The sequence below is a fragment of the Lytechinus pictus genome, chromosome 15 (genome assembly GCF_037042905.1).
Source record: "Lytechinus pictus isolate F3 Inbred chromosome 15, Lp3.0, whole genome shotgun sequence".
Taxonomy (NCBI): Eukaryota; Metazoa; Echinodermata; class Echinoidea; order Temnopleuroida; family Toxopneustidae; genus Lytechinus; species Lytechinus pictus.
The window spans coordinates 6,022,785-6,043,995 of NC_087259.1; the positions used below are offsets into that span (position 1 = coordinate 6,022,785).

At 38.1% G+C, this 21,211-nt stretch overlaps 1 protein-coding gene and 1 long non-coding RNA gene across 2 annotated transcripts; one reads left to right on the forward strand and one right to left on the reverse strand.

Annotated features, from left to right (window-relative positions):
* Positions 1-2,065: 2,065 nt before the first annotated feature.
* LOC135156840 (uncharacterized) lies at positions 2,066-6,888 on the reverse strand. The gene is made up of 4 exons (XR_010295889.1): positions 6,483-6,888; positions 5,276-5,614; positions 4,279-4,952; positions 2,066-4,120 (listed from the first exon to the last, which is right to left on the reverse strand). It is a non-coding gene; the product is annotated as an uncharacterized LOC135156840 (long non-coding RNA).
* Positions 6,889-10,792: 3,904 nt separating this feature from the next.
* Positions 10,793-20,523, forward strand: LOC129278280 (pseudouridylate synthase TRUB2, mitochondrial-like). Its single transcript, XM_064109970.1, has 6 exons — positions 10,793-10,840; positions 13,191-13,330; positions 14,154-14,366; positions 15,637-15,780; positions 16,643-16,852; positions 17,427-20,523. The coding sequence occupies exons 2-6, from the start codon at positions 13,204-13,206 to the stop codon at positions 17,720-17,722; spliced, it is 990 nt and encodes a 329-aa protein (XP_063966040.1). The 5' UTR covers positions 10,793-10,840; positions 13,191-13,203; the 3' UTR covers positions 17,723-20,523.
* Positions 20,524-21,211: the final 688 nt, after the last annotated feature.

Genomic DNA, 21,211 nt, shown 5'->3' on the forward strand with positions numbered 1-21,211 from the left:
TCATTATTTGTTTTTTTTTCTATATTTTCTTTATCATCGAAGGCTAATCAAGTTTAAAGTGAAATGTAGCAGAAAATTAAAAATTTGTAAAAAAAAAAAATCATTTTAATGTTTTCTCGTTCATTATATCATTTCTATTGTTGAAAACTGTCATTTTATCATATTAGCGCCGTTTTATTGGTTTTAGAGGGAATATACCGTTGCAGTAGGGGAATGAGTAAAAAAAAATGAGGGGTAGTATGTGACGTACAGAGGTGTCTAGTCTGGAGCGAGCGAATCGAGTGAGCCAAAAATTCGACCGTTTTAAAATGAACAGATCTTAACATGATATATACAGAATACTTCTTACTTTACCTCTTTCCTTTTATTTATTTTTTTCTATTTTTTTGCGGGTGGGGTGCGAGGCATTCAGAGAGAGGGGGGAGAGTGTGCACCTGGTACAGACAGAGAGGAGGGGTATAAAGAACGAGAGAGAGAGAGATAGAAGAATGTGAGGAAAGAGAGGAGGGAGAGAGAGAGAGAGACGCAAAGAAAAGGGGGTGAATAAACAAGATGAAAGAGAGAAGGGGTATAGAAATAAATTTGTGAAAATATATATGCAAAAAGGAAAGCGTGTGGAAGCCGGAGGTGTGGGAGTTGTGGTACCAGTGTGGAGACACAACATTTGCTCCGGGCCTTATTTCGTCTAAGATATAGGGTTAGGGTTAGAGTTGCAATAGGGTTTTATGTTAGGTTTAGGATTGGGTTTAGGGTAGGGTTTAGTGTAAAATCCAGGGATGAAGTTGGTCATTCCATTCGTGTCTTGAATTTACAGCGGAGCAATTGTCGCCGGAGCAAATGTCATGGAACCAAAGGTGTATATGTTTGATATTTGGTATTCAAACCAACTACAGTACCATGGTAGCAACTTCTACATGTTGTAAACGTTATGGCAAGGATCATATACAGGGGCCCGGAACATTGGATTCAGTGGCCTAATGTACCAAAAATAGCCTATGATGCAAAATTTCAATTAAAAAAAAAACTCCAGAAATGTTGACCCATTTAATACAAAGATCTAATCTTTGTGATAGATTTTGACATATTTTTCGTACCTTGTCTCTTTTTTTTTCTCTCTCTTTATAGAGAAAATTCGGAGAGGGGGGGTCCTTTGTCCCCAAGCTCCCCCATTGGTACATCAGTGATTGGATATAAGAAAAGATGAAATTAGGATGTAAAATAAGAAAATTACATGTATGACATTTTAAAATTTCACTTCATTTCACAAAACAGTTATCTTGGTTGGCATACTGCTGAGGGAACGGATTATACGTCACCCACTCAGTATTTCATTTTTATTCTATCACCTGAAAAATTAAAAACTGTAATTTTTTCTCAATAAAATAAAAAAACAATTCCTCCCTGATCATGTGATATTGTCATAATTGAACCTATGGTAATTTAAAGAAGAGTTTCCTTATTGTCAAATCTGTTGAAGTTGAAATATATTCAAACAATGAATAAACAGAAATAATGATTATGTAGTATCATTAACTTTCCCATTTGAAATATCACCATTTTGTGTATATAACTCTTTTGTGAAAAAAAACCTTTAAAAACGTCATAACCGCCTTATTTTCTTAAATTGCATTTGTTTCCTTTTTCTCTTTTCATTCAAATCAACAATTTTGCTGTTAAACGCATGACTGCTTCATATTAACAGTTCACATAAATGTATTGCCAATCGTAGCCATATAACATCGATCAGTCATGCATAAAATAAAAATAAAATACCAAGAAACTATCTGTTGAACTGTACTCAATCAGGAACATACAATGTAGTACCAAGTGCACATCCAGAAAAGTTGGGATTTTCATTTGTTGCTTGTCAGACTTTCGGGGATAAACACCTGCTTGATTTTTATAAGATCCACCTCCCCCCCCCCCCCAAAAAAAAAAGCCCAGGGCTTCCTCTCAATTTCCTGAAATCCTGGATCTACACCTGATAATGATCACAACTCACCTAACAACAATAATATTATTCATACATCCTTTCACACAACAAAAATATGTATTAAAAAAGAGATATTATTATAAATCTCATATATTTGGTTCAATTTTCAAAAATCGTCTGTTATAAATAACCATTCTTCTTGGCATTGTCATGTCGAAGCTGAACATTACATGTTTATCCGTCTAACAGAACAGAAAGGCATAGTACATGTATGATGTTTGATTCAAACATCATACAGTTTGAAAATACAATATACTGGTTAGCCTGTTGAATATATCTTCAGCTGAACATGTTTCCATTAAATCAGTTTAAATCATATTATTTTAAATGGAATAACATTTTATTTTCCTTTTTTATAATCTTCTGTCATAAAGGAATAATATATTCAGTAATGCAAGAGAAATGAGCGTGTGTAACAAAAATATTACTGCCCCAATTGTAGAACTTGTTGAATCAAAACACAAAATATACAACAAAACACTTTCAAAATTTCAAGACATATTAAAGTCTATCTTTAGTTTTGGAGAATCCCCCTAAATGGCATATCACTATTCCAATTCAGGAGCCCGCTTCATAAAGGACTTGCAACTGTTGCAACTTTGTCATTTAATGGCAACTACCATGGTAACAGAGCTCATCAGCCAATCAGAATCAAGGTTTCCATGGTAATTGCCATAATGGCAAAGTTACAACAGTTGCAAGTCCTTTATGAAACGGGGCCCAGTACTAGATTATATCAATACATGTGCCCCCAAAGGGTTAATGTATGAAGGATATTAACTAAAACTGTGTTTTATTGGATAATTTACCAATTTTACATCAACATTTAATTTAATCAGGTGGGCGTTTCATAAAGCTGTTCATAAGTTAAGAGCGACTTTAAGAATGACTGGTGATCCTTTCTTATGGCGAATGGTATATTCATTAGCGATGGTTTTGCACGTAAGAAAGGATCACCAGTCATTCTTAAAGTCGCTCTTAACTTAAGAACAGCTTTATGAAACGGCCCCCTGGTGGCGAATCAAAATGAAATATCTGCATACATGTATTTATGTCTTGTTTACATAAATACAACCCCCTCTCAAGCATGTAATGGGCTGAAAATTTCAGGATATAATCTTTGCCCGTGGCTTTCTAATATCCAATTACTAAATCTGTAAAATAGGTGCTTGAAGAGCTATTTGAAATAAAATAAAAGCGATTCAGAGAGAGGGTGCTAGATGCCAAATTAAAACTGTAACGAATGAAAGAAAGAAAAATTTAAAGTTATAATATTGGAATATTTGATTATACTCAAGTATAATCCACATTACTAATCCTATAACAAAGCTTTAGACAGACTTTAAAAGCTATCACAGAATTGAAAGGGAAGTCCACCCTGATAAAGAAAAATAAGTTCTTAACAAAAATAGCAGAAAATATAGAGAAAAATATTGATGAAGAATTGATGAAAATCCATCAAAGAATTAAGGAGTTGTGAATTTTTAAAGCTTCGGGATTGTGATGTCACATACACCAGCTCCTCCATATTTTGTGGAAAATATATTTTCCCCATAAACTTGAAAGTGACTTCATCTGTGTGGTGGATATGTCATCAGACTCATCATTTCATACCCATTTCTGTAAGAATAATATTTGTATTTCCTCATATTCCATTACAAGATTGGAATTCATGGAATTTACATTACATGATATATGGGGAAGCTGCCTGTATATGACGTCATAAAATAGAAACTTCAAGATTTATGACTTTCTTAGATTTTATGGATTCTCATCAAAACTTTGACTACATTTCTCTCAATTTTTTCTTCTTTCATCAAAACCAACTTATTGTCAGGGTAAACATCCCCTTTGAGCATGATCTAGAATACTTGCCCAAATCAACCTTCTATAAACTGTAAAACATTTAACCAAGTTGACGCTTTTTTTTTAGACCAGGTGGTGGTTCACAAAGATTTAAGTGTGACTTGGGGTCGCACTTAAATTTCAGTTGCGTGCGACATGCATTATATAACGTATCACTGCATTGGTCAGATCATGCGCACAGGGGGCGCACTACTGCATATCCATCACTCAGATTACGCGTTAAATAACATAAAATGTGCGCATTGACGTTGAAGCATGACTCTAATACCATGGTCACATTTACTCTACGGCGGCCGTACGGCGAGTCGAAAACAGCCGTTTTATTAATTTTGTACAAACCACCTCTATGTAGCTCGTACATAAAATGTGAAAATAGCTGTTTTCGACTCGCCGTACGGCCGCCGTAGAGCAAATGTGACCAAGGTATAAGTCACACTTACTCTTCCTGTGAAACACCCCCCTCCCCCTCCACCTGAACGTTTGACTAGAATGTTGACTTAAATTGCTGTCTCAACTGTATCATGAAAGAACGATTTCTATGAAATTATTAAAGAAAATAAAGCATAAAATGATAGCTTTGGAATTTTAGAGCAAGTGGGTCCATTGAACCTGATGAATTTAAAATCTAAATCTCATACAGGAAATATTTAGGAAAAATATTAAGTCGTCAACAATACATCCCAAAAATGATGTACAAGTAGTTTCACACTTCTTTATCCAATCAACCCACTTAGATATTTTCCACAAAGTCATGAATATTAAGCTAAAAATGTTAATGTTAAATGGTATCAATTTACATTTAAGAATTTAGTTAAATTCTACCACTATAAGTGTTGACTTTTTTGCTACGAGCTCAACAGAAGTATGACTGAATCACCCATCATCTTGTCTCTTTTGAGATTTGTTTTATATCAAAATAATTCTGGAGATGCATGGTCATGAAGGTCATCCACAAGAGTTCATCCTTAACATGGTTAATTGCACCTCTATATTCTCCAACCTGATTTTAGGGGTGAAATCTGTGAACATGACATAAGCAGCTTCTTCTTCTTAGTATCAGTGGAAATAAGGATCAACTTCAAGTGAGAGTGAACTGTGTGTGGTCTCTCATTGACTGTGTGATATAAATACATAGTCTTAAAATATATGTTTTCAGATATCTACTAATACTAAAGAGAATAAATTGACCTATAATTGTATTCGTATAGAGAAACTAAAATGTTTTGAGATGATAAGAAATTGTTTTGCTACTTGTTAACATAATTATTGCGGTATATAAATGTATTGAGTAATTAATGAGCATGTTATCATTTAAGTGGGTCTAGACTACACTAGCATTATTGGTCAGGAAACTAGCCATGTATGAGTAGATGAGGACTCGAGATGGCGCTATTGGTTCGTATCTGCTTTATATACTTGAATGGTGAGCGTCCTTTCAGATAGAAACATGTTTTAATTGAGGCTCTACAAATCGGTACACGTGTTCAAACTCAGTTCGGCATCTCAACCATGTACATCAAGATCCATCATAGACCATGGATCTGATGTCAACACTTGTCCAAGACTCAAACATCAGGTAGCACTGCCAGAATTGGGCATACTGCTGGCAGGAGAATGGCAAATTTGGACATGTTCATGATCTTGCTGGACATGTCCTGTATGTATTTCATAATCCCGCATGAACATCTGTTCTCAGCATCCAACCAGCACGATCCAGGTTGCTTCTGAAATCCAAATTATGCTGCTGCATGTTCCCTGGAAAATAATACAAGATACAAACAAAATTACAACAGTTTATTCGGTGTCTCACATTAACAGAATACGACCACAATAAAAATGAAATCACAAATGAAAGTACTAGCAACATGATGATAAAGCAAGATGGAGTGGCAATGTATGTATTTCCAAATCAAATGTAACTTTGGAGTTAAAAATCATGTAACTACCGTACAGTGGCAAAGCCAAACTGCCCCCCCCCCCCCTTGTTAATGTGAAACAGTGCAATCCATGTCTATTGATTCATTAGACTCTGATTATGTCGCTGATCATAACATTTAAAAGGCATTTCATGTTTGTCATTATTAATTAGATCTATCATCATAAATCACCATCAAATATCATTATCATCTTAATGAACTTTTCATTATTGATCTATAAACTTAATTATTTGAATTTAATAATTTCTGAAAGACATTAGCGTTAACTTAAGGTCTTTCTACAAAATGAATAGACCAAAAGCTTCAGTCTTTCTATTCTATTTTGGTTGTTCCGCTGAACTGCGTTGGCTCCAATGGGGATGATAGTAAATGTCAGAAATTGTTAAATAAATCCCCAGAAACGACGGTTCTTCCTGTCTACAAAATGAACTTAATTGAATTGAAAGACATGCAATGCAATGGCAAATAATTTATAACGTTAGAAAGGTCTCTAGTCTAGGCTATCTAGCAGTGTCAGTGCCAGTGGCACTTCTTACTAGGCCAGAGACTAGTTTGAATTGTTGACTTTGTTTGACTGCATACGAATTTACGGTAGACAGTCGATTGATTAATATTAATAATTAACATGATTAATGACATTTCTAATATTATCATGGAAATATATACTCAACAAACAAGCAGCTTACTAATTAGTAGAGTCACTCGCCACCTCTAAATTCTCCAATTCGACTTGAAGTAGATGGAACAGGTCTGGGATCGAATCCAATCCGTGCACGAATCCTTTCATCGCGGGTCTTCGCGTCAACAACCTCGCCAGCGGGAACTACAGTTTCTTGGTGGGCCGCTGCCCCGTTGGATGTGCCTGCCTGTCCGTTCTTTTCAGTTGGGCTCAAGCCCACAACTTGTTCCACTCTTCTTTTTTGTTCCAGCTCCTTTTTAATGTTATCGAATTCCTCGAGATCTTCCAACTTCAGTACAATACGCGTGGGTCCTCTTTTGATCATGTCTGTAGTATAATTTGTAGTTTATTGTTGGCTTAGTGAAGTCAAGGTCAAACTCGTTAAAAAACGGTTTACTTTCGCGTTCGCACATGCAAACAGTCTGAAGTTATAGAATAAATTCCGTCTGTGTGTGTGTATTTGAGTTTTGTCAGACGTGTATCAATCAGAAATGATTATTTACGTCTGGGACCGACCTTTAACGTCACCATCCGAAAGACGTGACCAGGGCTCGAACCTCTGCATCAATTTGTAACTTCCCCACATAGCTTGGATTACAGGCGCACGCCACAACGCCCACAACACAACGTCGAAACAAGTAACCCAGGACAACGGTGTCGTTGATTAATTTTTCATTTTCGTGCATATAATTCCCCCCCCCCCCCCCCTCTTCCCCATTTTTTATCCATGACCTTTGAAAAAAAATAATAATAACAATAATAATTACAATAATTATAATTAAAATAATTATAATTTAAAAAAAATAAAAAAATAAATAAAGGGGGAAAAATCAGCAAAAAAGTCTACTTGAATGATAGCTATTTGGGGGAGCAACAATAAAAAAAATCATTGGGAAACCCGGCGGGAAACTCTTGAATGCATGGATCTGATAGCTATATAGAAGTAGGCCCAAACTTAGAACTTATTGGACGGGTTGTAGCTCAGCGAAATAGGATAGCCTAGGTATTATTGATGCAAGCGTCAAGCGTGAGCTGAAAATTGTTTGCAGTGACTCATGAAAGGGATGGGCCTATAACTCACAAATCAAAAAAAAAACGAGCGCGAAAAGCGCGAGCTAAAAATTTTGAATATTCCGACCTGAAAACTTGATTCTTATTTCAAATATCGTAACTGACTGTGCCATGGACCAGTGATGGCCTGTTGGTAGGGCCTACATACAGTCACTGACCAGCAATCAGCAGTGGCGTAACAGGCGGGGGCGGGGGGCAAGCTGCCCCCCCCCCCCTGGCGGATTTCACCGGGAAAATAAAAGAAAAACGGGGAAAAGAAGGGAGAAAAAAGGGAAAGGGGAAGGAAAGGGGAAAAGGAAAGGAGGAGAAGGAAAGGGAAAGGGAAAGGGAAAAGGGAAAAGAAAACGAAGACTAAAAACATTGTTTTTAAATGGAAAAGGAAGGAAAGCGGGAAAATGTACGAAAGAAAAACATTTGAGAAAGAACAAATCATTCCGAAATAGGCCTCTGTAATGCAATAACACGGTGGGAAATACATTAAAAGATGACAAAATGGCAAACAATAGCGGGAAACGAAGTCAGAATATTATTAATCAAAAGCTTAATTGGAACACAAAGAAAAGGGACAAGAAAAAAAATAATAACACGACCGGGCTGCCGATGATTGAAATTATAAAGAGCGGGAAGAAAGATGGACTGCATACAACATTGTGCTATAAGCTTGCTATTATGCAAATAAGCTATAACGCCCCCTTTCAATCACGTTCAATTACTGGCAGTGGCATACAGGCGCGGGGGGGGGGGGGTCTTCCACACCCAAGAGGAAATTATAGGAGACAACGTATAATGAAATGAATGGAAACAATGAAATGTGTAATTTGCTGAATATAATGGAAAAATCATAACATAATTAGAATTTAATTTCAATAGGCAATTTTTTCCAGCTCGCTTTACACGCTGGCGACTTTTTACAAATTTTTCCCACATTGCTATGTTTTGCCCCCTCAAAATATTTGGTTCATTACGCAACTGGGTTGAATAAATAAAGTGTTGTGTAATTAGCTATATTCTGTATATGTCCGCGATTTGATTAAAATAGCGGCAATCTGCGAGGTTTAAATGACTTTGATATCAAGCAGTTCCGGGGGCTCCGCCCCGGACCCCAACCACACAGCACTGCGTATGGAAGGGTTGGGCCATGGCCCAAAAAAGTTCTACAAACAAGGACAAAAAAGGAGGAAAGAAAAGCAAAGGAGAATTGTATAGGATATGATTTTATTTACTGAATATGATGTTTAAAAAATATCTCAAAGTTAGATTCTCATGAAAAGGTGATTTTTTTTTCGCCCGCTTCGCTCGCTCGGGACTTATATAAAGCAGCATGTTAGCACATGTGCTATACTGCGCCCCTCGCTTTTTGTTTTGTTTTTTGTTTGTTTTTACTCTTCACACTCCTGCCGCAAAGAATACTGTTCACAGTGGCGTACAGACCACAAAAAAGGAATCTAAAGAGAAAAGACTGAAATATATTATTTTCTGGATATTATGTCAAAATCTATCACAAAATTGAATTTTTGTATTAAAAAGGTCAAATTCTTGCGCGCTCGCTTCGCTCGCTCGCAACTTGTTTTCAAAGATAAATTCTGCCCGATACGCAATATCTGGCCTTCTCAAAATAGTCGCCTCATTACACCATTACGCCTGTTCATATACCATGATATGACCGGGAAATTTTTGTCTCTCGCCCCCCCCCCCCCCTGGCCACCGATCCCTGTTACGCCGCTGGCAATCAGTGGATAAGAGGTTCAAATCCTGGTTGAGCCCTGGATTTTTCTGACATTATCAGATCGATCAATGTGATTTTACTCACTAATTGAAAGCCATAAATTGTCAATTCATTTTGGATGCGAGAAATTAAATTCTGCAAGTATAGGCGAAGTAGCAGATTATGCAGAAGTGCAGAACTGAATTGAAACATGCAAATTGACTAGTATTTTAAACATTTTTTTTCCTTAATGTTCCTTTTTGCGCTTTTTTTTTACTTTGCCTATTCTCCTTTTTTTTACCTTTTCATTTTTGCGTCCCCCTGAAAGTGGTACCCGGGGCACGTGCCCCCCTGCACCTTTCCCCCCCCCCCAGATACGCCACTAAGGGTGACAGTGGTACAGAAATGCTGACTGCTGCTCGGATTCACTGCACTCTTTAAAGGTCAAGTCCACCCCAGAAAAATGTTGATATGAATAAATAAAGAAAAATCAAACTAGCATAATGCTGAAAATTTCATCAAAATCGAATGTAAAATAAGAAAGTTATAGCATTTTAAAGTTTTGCTTAATTTTCACAAAACAGTGATATGCACAACTAGGTGAGTCAGTCGATGATGTCCATCACTCACTATTTCTTTTGTTTTTTATTGTTTGAATTACACAATTTTTCATTTTTTACAGATTTGACAATAAGGACCAACTTGACTGAACCATATAGCATAAAACAATGCTATCTACACATGTTCAGAGAGGAATTAATCATTGTTTCACTTGACAATGAGGAGAAAATTAGAATATTTCGTATTTCATATAATAAAATACAAAAGAAATAGTGAGTGGATGACGTCATCAGTCTCCCAGACCAGGGGAGTGTTTCATCAACATTTTCATCCGACAAGTTGTCAGATCTGACATCTTTCTCTGATGTTGATTGGCTGAGAGGTACTGTTACTATGGTAACTGTCGGATAAAATGGGACTTGTCGGATAAAACGTCCGACAAGTCCTTTCACGAAACGCCCCCCTGGATGTGAATAGAACTGGGGAGCGTTTCATGAAAGGACTTGTCGGACGTTTTATCTGACAAGTCCCATTTGATCCGACAGTTACTTATAGTAACAGTGCCTCTCAGCCAATCAGAATCAAGGAAAGATGTCAGATCTGACAACTTGTCAGACAAAAATGTTGATGAAACGGTCCCCTGTTTTGAGAAATCAAGCGAAACTTTAAAATGTCATAACTTTCTTATTTTACATCCGATTTTGATGAAATTTTCATTGTTATGTTTTTTAGATTTTTCTCTTTTTATTCAAATCATTTTTTTGTTGGGGTGGACTTGTCCTTTAAGAATCTCGGGTAAATATATCGGCGAAATTTCTTTCATGGAGGGGGGCGATACCTAGACCAAAAGCTTCAGTCTCTGTATTTTGGTTGTTCCGCTGAACTACGTTGGCTCCAATTACAGTAAAATGTCAGAAATTGTTGAATAAATCCCCAGAAACGACGGTTATTCCTGTCTAGGCGATACCATACTTTAATTTCTGGTATAATTAGTCGACAAGTTCAGCAGAAACCCCACTTTGTTTGAGGTGAGTTAATTACTTTATATTTTGCCTAGAATGTGTAAATATGGAATTAAATCGTTGATTTCAATAAAAATTATTATGTTTGATATACGACGGCCGAATTTGAGTGAATATATTTGATTTTATACGCCCTTAGATCTAAAAAAAAGAATAAATTTGTTTTTGATTGTGTTATTGCAATGCCGGGAAATGAGCTCAGTCCGAGGTACTGGATTCTGTGTAACGTTAAAGTTAACCTTTCGGCGCAGTTTCGCACTGCACCTGCCGATTTCGAGCAAATTTCCCCACCAGGTCTGCAGGAATTGTTCACAAATGTCATGGCAAGTCTGTCAGTCACATTTCGAGGTCAACGAACAATATACCCACTGTTTTTCCAAATAATGCGATCTGGAACGACTGTATTTTCGGCTCCGATCTCGACACCTGTCCTAATTAATTCATAATTGATAATTCTCAGTCTGACATTTTGCTTGGCTTCGCCGTAATGTTGATATGGACTGAATTTAGCGGCCAAAAGATTTGCCAGCGGCAGTTTGTTTGCCACATGTTTTTATGATCTAAATTGGTCGCTAACTTCTTCAGACCATATCAAAATTATGGCGAAGCAAATCGATGTCTGACTCTGAGCTGAACTCTTGAACGATGAGGTCGAGAAGGAAGCCGATATACAGCGGTTCCCGATCGCAATATTTCGGAAAAGCGGTAGGCATATTAACCTTGAAATGTGATTGAGGGACTTGCTCCTTTGTGTAACAGTTTTTTTTTTTACATAGGATAGTCTGTACAGAACATAGTTAACAACCATAAGTGCTAATTTATATCAAATTTGAGAAGTAAAATCAAGACAGGTCCACTCATTCAATGAACAAGGTTATGATATAACCTTGTTCTTTGTTAGTACTCCATCAGTCCATGTCAGGAAAAAAAGGTTGGCAAGCCAATTATGTTTGGCTTATCTTCTCTTAGTCTTTGGAACAAACGCTTGATTTTTTTACACTGTCATGTCAGATTCCATTACAGCTAATCATCATATAACTTGGCTCTTAAGTAAATTTGATTCTTTTAATTAATTACTTTTAATTATTTTTTCTAAATTGAAAATAGAGATTGAAAAATGAAAATTTTCTTGCCATATTACTTTCCACCAATAGAGGGCGTATACAAATATATGCCCAAAATTCAAGTTTTTGAGTGCTCTGGTGAATACTAATAAAATTATTCCCAAGTTACAATGAAAAATAAATTGCAACAGTGGAAATTAGTATTTTTGGTCACAAAAGTGTTCTATAAATGATTTTCTAAAGACAAGTGTGTGTTGTGTGCTGCAATGGCATACCATAGTCCTACCTGTAGATTCCCCACACTCCACAGGCAGGATGGTTGCAGTGAATGGGTCTAACTTTTCTGGTGTAGATCTAGTATATTGCTATAAGTTTAATTTCTTGGATCTAACTTCCATGGAATGAATATTAAATTCTTATTAATTTATAACTGAAAGAAATGATTTATGTGTAACCTTCAAGAGCAAGATTTAAATATGTGTCATCATGACAGTGTATAAAGCAACTGCACCTTAGATTAGTATGCTTATGCGTAGACAGCTGGCAGCAGTCTGTTTCGAGGAGTTTTTAAACATTTTTTATTTTTTTTAATTTCTCCTCGTAAACAGACGGCTCGCTATCGTGCAGCCACCATTAGGGGACTTACAATGCAAAATCCCCCCGTCGGGGCTCTTCAATTTTTGTCTTTAATGAATCAAACTTATGAAAATTAAAGCGACCGAAATGGAAATTAATATTCCCTCTTGGCTTTAATTGCCAAAACACGGGGAAAATCAAGTTAAAAGGAACAAAAACAGTGACTTACCTCGGCTGTCGCGCAACTTCACTGCCCTGTTTTATCCAAACTTAATACACATAAACATATGGCCATTAGTCCCCTGTACAGATCGCGCTAGAACTTCGGTCTCTGTATTTGGTGAGTGAAGCCAACGGAGTTCAGCTGAACAACCAACATAACATAGACCGAAGCTTTTGGTCTAGCTTATGCGAAGCCTTAACTCAGACTCAAGAGTGCAAGAGCATAGCAGGACTTGGATCTATGGAAAGCTTTGCTGGTTGATCTTTAAACTATGTATTTCCTTCCTTAAGTTTTTTCTTCTGGTAATTTTCTTCCCCCCCCCCATATTTCTGATGAAAATCAATAAGAGATATTAAAAAAGGGACAGTCATTAAGTAACAAGTTTACCCCGCCATATGATAATATGATGCAAAAAAATGCATTTTAGATATCTTATTACATATTCATATATATTTAGTTGTATTTCTTTCCTTCTTTTCTTTTTTCAACAAAGGAATAAGGTACGGATGATGGCTGATTTCAAGGTAGCTCGCAAGGCGTGGCGATCTTTGAGTGGTTTGTTCGCAGTCTACAAACCAGAAGGACTATCAACTCAGAAAGTCAAACATATTGTGAAGTCTACTCTCCTACAAGGTAAAAAAAACAGTCACTGTATCATGAAGAAAATTAGTCATAGATGAGAATGTTAAACAAAATCAATATAACTTCATATATATGTGGAGCGTTTTGGCCCAGTGGATTAGTCTCCGGACTTTGAAACAGAGGGTCGTGGGTTCGAATCCCAGCCATGGCGTAATTTCCTTCGGCAAGAAATTTATCCACACTGTGCTGCACTTGACCCAGATGAGGTGAATGGGTACCCGGTAGGATTTTTCCTCGAACCCTTTAGCGCCTATTAATATGGCAGCTCGGCTACAGCCGGGGTAATAATATGATACCATGTATCAAAGCGCAGTTGAGTATATGCACGTAGTAACTGCGCTATATAAATGGACATATTATTATTATAACTTCGTCATTGTAACAACTTTGAGACAGGTCTGTAAATCTGAACTGAAGACCTCTCTTTTCCAGCAACTGTGAACAGTCTGTGACGTAATTGAATGTGTTTTCAGAAATAAATGGGGCTACATAAGTGCTATTTATCATCAATATTTTTTGTTTCAAACTATTATAAGCCCTATCAAATTAACATTTCGACAATGTGGACCCGGTAAAACCACTCTGGAACACTGCCTGCATCAGAAATCCGGTTACACCATATTCTTAGGTTCTTTACATCATTGATGCTTTGTGCAAATATGAATCCTGACCAGACTACATTACTCAGACTCTTTGCACACTCTTTGTGGATGTCATTTATTTTTCTTGATTATTAACCCATTGCTCACTGGTACTGGGACTCCTTCAGTTGCTATTTTCACAAGTCTTTTCGCCATCCCTCACAAATGTACAGAGCTGAATGCGCTGAAGCAGCGACCGCAGAACACGCTGGTGAAGATTGTCCCGGAGACCGATGCCCGGTTGACTGCCGCCAACCCTGGTGCCTTGAAGGCTGTGGAGGTACCCAGCTACACAGATCATCCTATGGTGAGGGGACCGGCCTACAGGGACATTGCTGTTTCCGTGGTGTCCTTGGGACTGGACACCAAGGCGTGTGGTGTTATGGGTAAGTAGACAGCGAATTACCTGAAGCAGGGAAAAAATTACACGGGGGCTTGGGGGGATTTTGCCCTGGAAATTTTTTTTTTAAGGGTTCCTGAAATTCTCCCTTCATTGCAGTGTTTAAGCCTATCCCATGTTTCAGATTTAGGCGATTGGTTGTGAAATGTAGCTCCCCGAAAATGAAAAAGAAATTAATTTTTGCCTGACCTGAGGTATTCGGATTCTTAAAACTCTTTCTTAGGCTTTTTACCAGAAGTCAGAGCCGCATCTTTCATGCAGGAATCCTGGGAGTGTATTTTCATTGCTAACCCTCACACTTCATCACAGAAAAAAAAAACGATGGGGAATGCAGGAAACCCTCTGTGAATGTGAAGATGCATGCACATAACGTCTTTCCTAGCAGGATTTGTATCAGGGCCCCATCTTACAAAGAGTTACGATTGATCCGATCGATCTCAACTTTATGGAAATCCAGCAATGTCATATTTTTTTCTACAGGAAATTTTCACAATATTCTTTACAAAAAAGGAAAACACACTAAATTTTCAAAAAGGCAATTGATGTATGAACATACAGGGTATCTAGAAAATATTTTGAACAAACATGCATTTGGGAATGGGGGGACTGGGCATAATTTTCACCCATTTCCATTGTTCCAAAAGACTAAAAGCTTTGATATGGTTGAGCATACTAAGTGTCAATGCAGGGAAGGTCTCAAGTTAATTCTCCCAAAGCGTTTTGTTCACAACTGAGGATGGTTCGGTAATGGTGTTTATTTTCCTTGAGGTAATTTATGCTCTTAGAGTCCATTTCTTGATTACAATGCAAAAGACCAGAGGAGCTGGTTCAAGAAAATTGTAATCGGCATCAAACACCAAAGTATGTCACAAATAAAGAGCAATTGTTTTGTCATTAAACCGGCACAATTATGCATAGGAACTTGATGTCCGATTTACTAATCTTTTATGCAAGATTATTCAAGTTTCAAGTTTAGTTTATTTCTCCTCATGAGATCAGATAAAATACATAATACATAAAATAAACAATGAATAACAATGTATAAAATCACAATGTACATCAAATAAGTCATAGAAAATGAGGAGGGAAGTGGCAAAGAGAGGAAGATACCTTGTGACAGGCCAACTTATTACAAAAAAATAACTTAAACATAAAAACATGGTTAAAGATGTGAAATATGGAACTGTATTGGCATCCAGCATTACTGTTGCATCTCTTGCCAAAATAAGTGTTTTCTTCCCTTATTTTGAGTTTAGTCTTGGCTGTACGGGATGGAAGGAAGCTCGTCAATCAGTACCAAGCAGCGAGATTACCGCGGCAGTACACCGTAAGAGGGCGCTTTGGGGTGGCAACGGACACACACGACAGTGAAGGCAAGATTTGGCAGAAGACAACATATAGTGAGTTTCTGAGAGATTCGAGAACCGATCTTATGTCCTAATGCAAGAATGTTCTTGCTTATTTACACTGACTGGAGAAATAGAACATGTCGGGGGTGTTATAGTTCAATTTTTTTAGCTTGTGCTATTTCAGCTATTTTCATTTGTGGTTACTCTTACCCTTGACAATTACACTGCCGTCCCATGACAAAAGGAAGCAACTCTGTGGAAAGGGTTTCTTAGTAAATGAGGAAATATATCATCTTTTTTTTTTTTTTGGTCTAAATATGTAGAATTTCGAAACATCTATATTTCAGAAATTAGGAGCAGTGTGACTCCAATTCGTTTAGCATTATACATAGAGAGCATACAAAAAATATCTTAAATCAAGAAAAAGGTCAATTTTTAAGAAAATCAGAGTTGCTTCCTTTTTGTCATGGGAATTCTGGGAATGATGAATTCTTCATCTGGTCTATGAACATATTTTTAAAGGTGCCGCCTATATGGCTGCTCAGGTACAGCTGGGGCGGAGTATGATTTATGCATATAGTAAATGCGCTATACAAATGGATCTATAGTATTACCGTATTCAGGATTTGCTGAGGTGGCAACATCTCTTGTCTATAAAAAGGTTTAATCTAAGTCGCCTTTTTGTTATACTTACAAGATTATCTACTGAGTGCTATTCTGTCTAAGTCTCTTCCAAATTCCAGTGCTTCATTCATGTGTTATGACAAATGATAATGGCACTATAAGAGTTTTAAGAAGAGGTACACGTTAACATCACCTCTCTCTCTCTATCTCTCCCTCACTTTCTTTGTATCTCTCCGTCTCTCCCCCTCTCCTGTACATGATATCTTCTTATTCCATCTTCATTCCACAGACCACATCAACATGGAGAAGCTGGATCGCATCACTTCCAGAATCCACCGCAGCTACCAGCGGGAACTGATCCGCCAGTCTGGCGTGGACGTCCACAGCCAGGAGGCCTACGAGCTGGCAGTGAGGGGGCTGCTACACCCCGTAGGAAGGACGAACCCTCTTCTGACGGACGTCGCATGTACCATGTTTGAGCCTCCAGTGTTTGAGCTAGGTATGTAGTTTCTAAAGAAAATAATTTACAAGCATCTCCAATCATATTGGGTGGTTTTAAGGACAGTGAGCAACTTCCTGTTTTCCAGCTGTTTTTTAGAAACGGCTAAAAACATCAAATTTTGTCCATCTAAGATTTATCCTTAATAATTAGGGTATGAACCAGCTACAAAACAGCAAATTTATTCCGTTTTTTGCACAGCTTGGTGTACTGTGGTGTACGGTGTCGGGTTATTCTTATATCACTGTTAGTTGGTGTTGGTGTTGAGGGTGTGAGTTAAGCCAATGAACTGTGCTCTAACACTGTCCTTAGTGGTATTAATTCCTTAACACCCAGTAGTCTATTCTGAACACCAGCTTCATTTCATGTTGGGTATTGTGACTGGTTAGGGGTTTGCCCTTTCACTGGTTGTCACTCTCTGTCAGTTAGCAGAGTAACAGTTGTCAGTGATTGAAAAAAAAAATGAAATATTTCTCTTGTCTTTTATATGATTTTAGACCTGTGTGTCTTCACTTCATGGTATTTTATTTTAGTTAAGCAATAGACACATTTATATTTCATGTTGAATTTTCAGAGGTTACCACCTATGCGGACACGGCTCAGTACCTCCGGAAAGTCATCCATGATATTGGCCAAGAACTCAAGTCCTCGGCCATTGCCACCCAAGTAAGAAGGACACACGACGGACCATTTAACATCGACAATGCCCTGCTCAAGAAACATTGGAAGCTAAATCACATAGCCGACGCCATCAAGGAATGTCAGCCGTTAGTTCGGCCTTCAGAACTCGTCCCAGTTAGTCAGGGTCGAGATGCTGTTGGGGTGATGCAGGGGGTAGACCAAAAGTGGAATCAGGTTTATCAGGATTGACAGGACAGTCATGAAGACTACTGCTAACCAGAAGTGTCAGTCAGTGGTTATACCTTCAGAGCTTCAGGGTCGGAAGGCTTTTAAGATAATGCAGAAGGTAGAAGAGAAGTGCTATCAAGTTTATTAGGAGTGTGATAGGAGAGTATTGAAGACTAACAGGAAAGTGTGCCAATTAATGAAGCATTGAGGTGGTCCCAGTTAGTCAGTTTCAGATGACTGTTTGGTGATGTGAGAACCATTCATAGGTGGAAGTAAAGAGTGATGAGACAGTATTGAAAACTACTGCCATCTTGGAATGTCGGCCATGGGATAAACCATTAGGGTGGTCCTGGTTAGTCAGGGTCAGAAGACTGTTAAGGTGATGCGAGTGACAGACTATAGGTGTAAGCTGGTCCATCAGGATTGAGGGGACAGTATTGAAGTCTGCTTCCATTCTGGAGTGTCGGCCGGGGATAAACCGTTAAGGTGGTCCCGGTTAGTCAGGGCTGGAAGACTAACGGTGATGCGAGTGACAGACCATAGGTGTAAGTGAGTCCATCAGGATTGAGGGGACCGTATTGAAGACTGCTGTATTGAAGACTGCTTCCATTCTGGAATGTCGGCCTCTTGTTAAACCATCAGACCTGGTGCTGATTTGAGAGGGAAGTAAGCTAGAGGGGTCATTGTTCGACGGCAAGGGCCAAGCCTTTTGAACTGATTTTCTTAATGTGCAATTACACTAATACATGGTTCGAGACCAACCAGGGAACCTACAGCTAAAATTCTATTTGAGGAGCTGGATAAGAGAGGATGGTTGAATTGCCCAGTCTAACGATCACCTGAATGCTAACTTTGAAATATCTCTTTGGATTGAGGTGGGAGGTGGCGAATCACAAAATCAGAAAAATTTATAAGTTGATTTTTAAAACCTATGAGGTATTTAATAAACTTTATGATCTCAAGAACCCATGTACCCGTATACTGATTCCGTAATTCTGTTTCTTGTAAGTTTATGCTCTGAAAATTTATCAAAATCCTAGGATTTGGTCTTGTGTAATCAGGTATATGTCCTTTTTTTCTGAATCTCACTCTTTTTCTCTCCCTTTCTCATCTCCAAGTTTCCCCCATATTATTCACACTTGCCAATTCCCTCCTTTCTTAATACCCCTACTCTTTTCTGCATGCCTTTATATTGCTTCGTCTGTTTTTCTCTTCCTTTCTCAGATTTTTTTTGTTACCCACCTCGCCATTTCTTTGTCATTTCCATTTTCCAACTCTCTCCGTCCCTCCTTGTCAGAGTTGTTAATAGAGAGAGAGTTCGGCCAACCCTGGCTGTTTCGATGGGTTATCAACATCGTGCATATTGCTGTTAGGCAGGCCCAATTCAAAGGAAATTGCGCCATGTTGGTAACCCATTGAAACCGGGTTGGCCAAACTCTATTTATGGCTCTGCTCTTTGTAATGGAATAGCGCCATCTGTGGCGAGAGACAGTGTAGTGCACATGATTGGTCCAGATAACTTGGCTGAACCCAAAAGTAGACAAGTTTGAAAGCCTCCGATTTAAGTAGTTGTGATACTGTGATTTAGTTATCAGTTACAGTAGTAGAGGAAATGACCCTCCCTCCTTTCTACTTGTCTCTCGTTATTCTGCCAGTCCATTCCCTTCTTACACACTGCATCCAACACCCCCCCCCCCAACTCTTTCTTCCCCAACTGTCTCTCTCCCATTTTTATATCATTGGTTTATAAGCCAGCTCACGGTTAGCTCATGATCAACTTTTCTCAAAACTGACCTTCATGATTTTTATTAGGATGAGCACTAACATTTTCAAATGAAGATGTTGCGTAAGTTTTCCCGGCAAAGCATTCAAATTCTTTGAATGAAAGGCATTGTATAGACCTGTGCTGACCGCACACAAACGTTGTTAGCCTTTAATACAGAGCACCAACAGTAAGCCCAGTCCAGATTGTGAAGTCAGAACATTTATTTCAGTGTGTAAGTAATACATTGATGTAACATTAGACATTGCTGCCACAATACCGGTTGTAACATGGCCCTGTTAGCGCTAACGTTTCTGTGTGGTCAGTACAGGTGACTAGAATAGTACATCAGGGGTAAAGTTTGGAAATCTGTCTGTTTTATTGTCTGCTTTTGGCACACTTGACTACTGTTTGGGCTTAATTCTGTCAAATACCAGTGATTATGAAGACTTTCATACTCCTCAGCTTGGATGTGATAAAAAGATTATTTTAAAAGGAATACTAGTACATGAAAAATCACCAAATCACAAATGCCTATGTCAGTGAATTTGAAAACCAGCTTCCTGGTTTATCTCAATAACTGACGTTTAACTGCTCGTGCGCAGTTTTAAAGTGATCATTTCACTTTGTTCTGATTAAAAAAATTCTCATTTTGGTTCTTGAAAATGGGCTAAACATTAGGCTTGTAGTGTACAAATACCATCCTAAAAGTTTCAAAGTATTTTATCTACAGGATCAATTTTAAAACCTTGGAGATGTAAACCAAAGTTTGAAAATAATTGGGAGTTGGTTTCAATGACTTCATGTATGTGTATAGAGCGAATCTGTGCAACACAACACATCAACTCTAGATGAAACCAGCATGACCTACATACAGTGTGTACAAGGTATACACTGAATGTACAGTGCAGCTAATAATAGCATGTGTATAGGAGATACACAGAGCAGAAGGCAGTCAACATAGCCAACGGACTTTTTGAATTGGAGAAAACAGGTCATAAGCTGGAACCCATCTACTAGACGGTTCTCAAAATCAAGCTAATAAATTGCTACTTGTATCTAAATTAGAGTTTTTCCTCCTATATTGTGGTCTGTTTCAGGGTTTTTGAGGACAAATACAGGCACTCATACACATCTTTCGTCTCACTGTGAGAATTTTTTTAATCAGCTGCTCACAAAGTTAAACGATCCCTTTAAACCATGAACAGGCTTATTTTGATGTTTTTCAGTTTGTGCTACATTGCCATCTTCATCCAGAGCCCTGGAGCATAAAGCTCAGCACTTTAATCAGTGAACTGATTTGAACAATTCATTACCTTGAACATTGTGTACAATCAATCACACAAATCGTTCATACGATCAAGCGCTAGGCCTTGTGTTACTTGGCCCCAGTTAGACTGTCATCTAGGCGGAGGCTGCAGCTTTATTTTTATCTGATGCTGTTATACAAAACGTCAGTGTGGGGTTTCAAAATGTCAAAATAACAGTCCTGCCTCTGCAATACGTCTGATGCAGAACACTACGCACCAAAGCACCGACCGCCTATACACTCCGGTCTTGCGTTCTTGTTGCTGTCTGTCCACGAATGTCACCTGGCAGGTTTTTGTAACAAAAAACTCGCAGAGAATCCTAGTCGATAAAAAGCAAGAACTAGCGCTAGACTGGAGTGTATAGGGGGTGGATGCTAACCACAGTGATTAGTCTACAAACGTATTGCTTGCATTTCGCCTAACACCATCCGACTCGTA